At 32.4% G+C, this 3,431-nt stretch overlaps 1 protein-coding gene across 1 annotated transcript; it reads left to right on the top strand.

Annotated features, from left to right (window-relative positions):
• On the top strand, window positions 1-1,784 carry LOC108325731 (zinc finger protein WIP6). Its single transcript, XM_017558825.2, has 2 exons — window positions 1-458; window positions 1,113-1,784. Exons 1-2 carry the CDS (start codon window positions 72-74, stop codon window positions 1,533-1,535), a joined length of 810 nt encoding a protein of 269 aa, XP_017414314.1. The 5' UTR covers window positions 1-71; the 3' UTR covers window positions 1,536-1,784.
• Window positions 1,785-3,431: the final 1,647 nt, after the last annotated feature.

Here is a 3,431-nt window from a genome sequence, read left to right as displayed (position 1 = left end):
CCTTTCCCTCACTTCTTTCTCTCTCTCTCTCTCTTTCTCGTCTTATAATATTATCTCCATTGTCCATATCCATGAACCATATCTCCATGCAGAAAACATACTCTTTTTCCTGCATATCCTCGTGTGGCAGTGATAGTGCCTGCGTAGAAGCTGACGAGGTTGGCAATGAAGATTCTATTTCCCTCTCCCTTGGCCTTCCTTGCCACCACAGATCTGAAGTCCTTAACCCAAAACGCACTTCTGCTGTGCGTGGTCATCAGAGAAACCCTACCTCTGATGACCCCAGTGGTGTAACAGTTGCCCTCCACATCGGCCTTCCCACAACCGCTACCAAAACTTCTTCCACTCCGACTCATGTCCGATATTGGATCCCTACTACTCAACAAATCCTTATTGGACCCACTCAATTCTCTTGCACAGTCTGCAACAAAACGTTCACCCGTTTCAACAACATGCAGGTCAGTCCGTAACAGCTCAAACTGAACTATTTTTCTAAATTCATTCTAACTATTTATTAAACTAAGATTAATAATCTTAAAACAGTACTTTCCCATCGTTAAAATCTTATATATATATATATATATATATATATATATATATATATATATATATATATATATATATATATATATATATATATATATATATATATATATATATATATATATATATATATATATATATATATATATTTATACGAACACTGCAGAGGCCTTTAGACCCTCTTGCTAATAAAATACACGCAGTAAGAAAGTTAAACCCTTGCTTTTCTGTTGAAAGTGGAATTTAAAATCATGTCATTTGAAAAATCCAAGAAGTCTTTCGTTGCATATCAACCACCAGCATTCAAGCTAGATAGAAGTTGTAACAATGTTAGTTAATTAGCGTAAAAGTTGGAGTAATTATCATACGAACTTACGATTAAATAACATTAAAAAATCTTTAAATTTTCCATGTCGAGTGTCTTTATATATATTATATTTTAAAAATTCACCCAATGCAAAGCAGAACTGGGGTGTTTTGCTGCGCGTTATTTTGGTCTCAAGAAAGACTTATTCTTATATATTAACATTATGATGTAACTAATATGAGATGAAGTGGTGTAAATATAGATGCATATGTGGGGACATGGATCAGAGTATAGGAAAGGGTCGGAGTCATTGAGAGGGTCAAAAGCAGGTTCTTCAATGCTGAGGCTGCCCTGCTACTGCTGTGAAGAGGGTTGCAGAAACAACATAAACTATCCAAGGTCAAGGCCACTGAAGGATTTCAGGACCCTCCAAACACACTACAAGAGGAAGCACGGAGGGAAGCCATTCGAGTGCAGGAAATGTAAGAAGGCATTTGCAGTGAGAGGTGATTGGAGAACACACGAGAAGAATTGTGGGAGGCTTTGGTTCTGCATCTGTGGTTCTGATTTCAAGCACAAGCGGTCCCTGAAAGACCATGTCCGTGCATTTGGCAATGGGCATGCTCCACACAGCTTGGGTGAAGAAAGAGGCAGTGATGAGAGTGAAATGGTGTTTTTAGTTTGAAATAATACAAGGTCTGTGTATGGTAGGCTTTTATTTTTGGTTGTAACTAGGACTTGGATTGATCCATTAAAAGATTGTACGTTGTCTGTGGTACGTGGAAGAAAAGGAGTGCGAGACAAACAGTGAAATGAAAGCTAAGGTTCTTGCATTAAAGGTTTCAAGTTGCAGTCTTATCAACTCAAAAGGACGTTTTCTTTCGATGCTACTTTTGCTGAGATATTCAGAGATAGAGAGAGAGAGTGTAACTTAACGGGGGTACTCGAGACTGGAGTGTAATCAGTGAGTCTGAGTGCAGACGAGATGAGAAAAAGGACATGCAGACTAGAGCAGACACAGACTCCATTGTTCTTTACTTTACATTTTCATACACCCTAACCATTTTATTGCATAAATTATATTACGCTAAGTCAAAAATATGTGACAAATATCTATATAATAATCTATATAAAAGAATCAGAATAAATACAAAGTTCCTCGTGTGAAAATTATAAGAGAAAAATATTAAAAAAAAGTGTTTTTTTACATTGAAGAATAAAATAAAAAAATGTAAAGTGTATGATAAATTTTGTTGAGTGTTAAAATAATAGTAACAAAAAATAAAACAACTATTTGAAAAAATATATAAAAAGGAGAAGGGATATTATTCGTTACTTAAATGGATCATTCTATGTTTATACTCTCCATCAATATTGTAGTTTTAATCCATATCTATCTATGTAATATATATTTAAATCTTATAACTTACAAAAATAATTAATAACACGTACTTATTTATCATAATATTATTAGATAGAACTATGCTATTATAATAAACCAAATGCTTTCTTTTATAAATTTTAATGTAAAATATTGTTATGAATAGTCGAGTATAACAAAAGGGAAAAAAAATTGTCTGATACCACCTTTATTTCTACGTCAATTTCACTCTGGGTTCTAATAATAAAATATTAGATTAACATGATAAAAATAAATATAAATAAAATATTATAATAAAATATTATAATAAAATAATATTACAATGTGAAATTATCACTGCCTAACAAAAGGGAGGATTGTCGCAAATTACTTCAATCACACATTTTAAAGAATTTACATAACAAATAAATTTTAGAATAGAACTATTTTGACATCTAATAAAATTTTACACACATTTTAAATTTATTATTTTATCTTTTAATGTTTTTCTTACAAATAAAAAATCTAATTTTTTATTAACTAAAATACCTTGAAAAATAATCTGTCAAGTGGTATATTTAGTATAAAAAAACGTTTTTCTATTTTTTACACTTTAAAAAAAGCAGTAAAAGTGGTAGGCCTAACAGTAAAAATTGAAGGACACATTTGAAAATACTATACGAAAATCGGAGGACAAATTAATTATCATAGGGGTAACAAAAAAGAATTTTGAATAATGTGTTTTTCACTGACGATATATTTTTTCTGACAGGAATAAATTATGTTGGTGTGAAACAAGAGATAGTCGGTTCTCAAGTGAATTAATCCATTGACGAAAATATTTTTATTTTATTTTATTTATATTTTTTTTTCCTGTGTTTTTGAACTGAAACACTTTCTGGAAAGTTAAAGTGTTATTGATTTTATTGTGTAGACGTTGATTTATGATATTATTGTAAAGTAGAAGTAGGGGTGAGGAATAAGAGGATAGAAAGAGGTTGGAGTGAGTGGGAATTACGATGGAGGCACACTGATACCTGCTGCTGCTGCTGCTGCTGCTTCTGGGGTTTCACCCAAAGGCCTTTCTTTTGCCTTTTCAGACCAAATACAAACTCATACTACCAAACATTTTTCAGACCCTCTGTTTTTACCATCATTACCTCCCTCTTTTACCTTTTACCCCCCCTATCTACTATTTTTCACACATTCTATTCTACCCTT

The sequence above is a fragment of the Vigna angularis genome, chromosome 3, assembly GCF_016808095.1.
Source record: "Vigna angularis cultivar LongXiaoDou No.4 chromosome 3, ASM1680809v1, whole genome shotgun sequence".
In the NCBI taxonomy this organism is placed as follows: Eukaryota; Viridiplantae; Streptophyta; class Magnoliopsida; order Fabales; family Fabaceae; genus Vigna; species Vigna angularis.
Note: the sequence above shows the minus strand (reverse complement) of the source record. Positions and strands in the feature narration are given on the sequence as shown.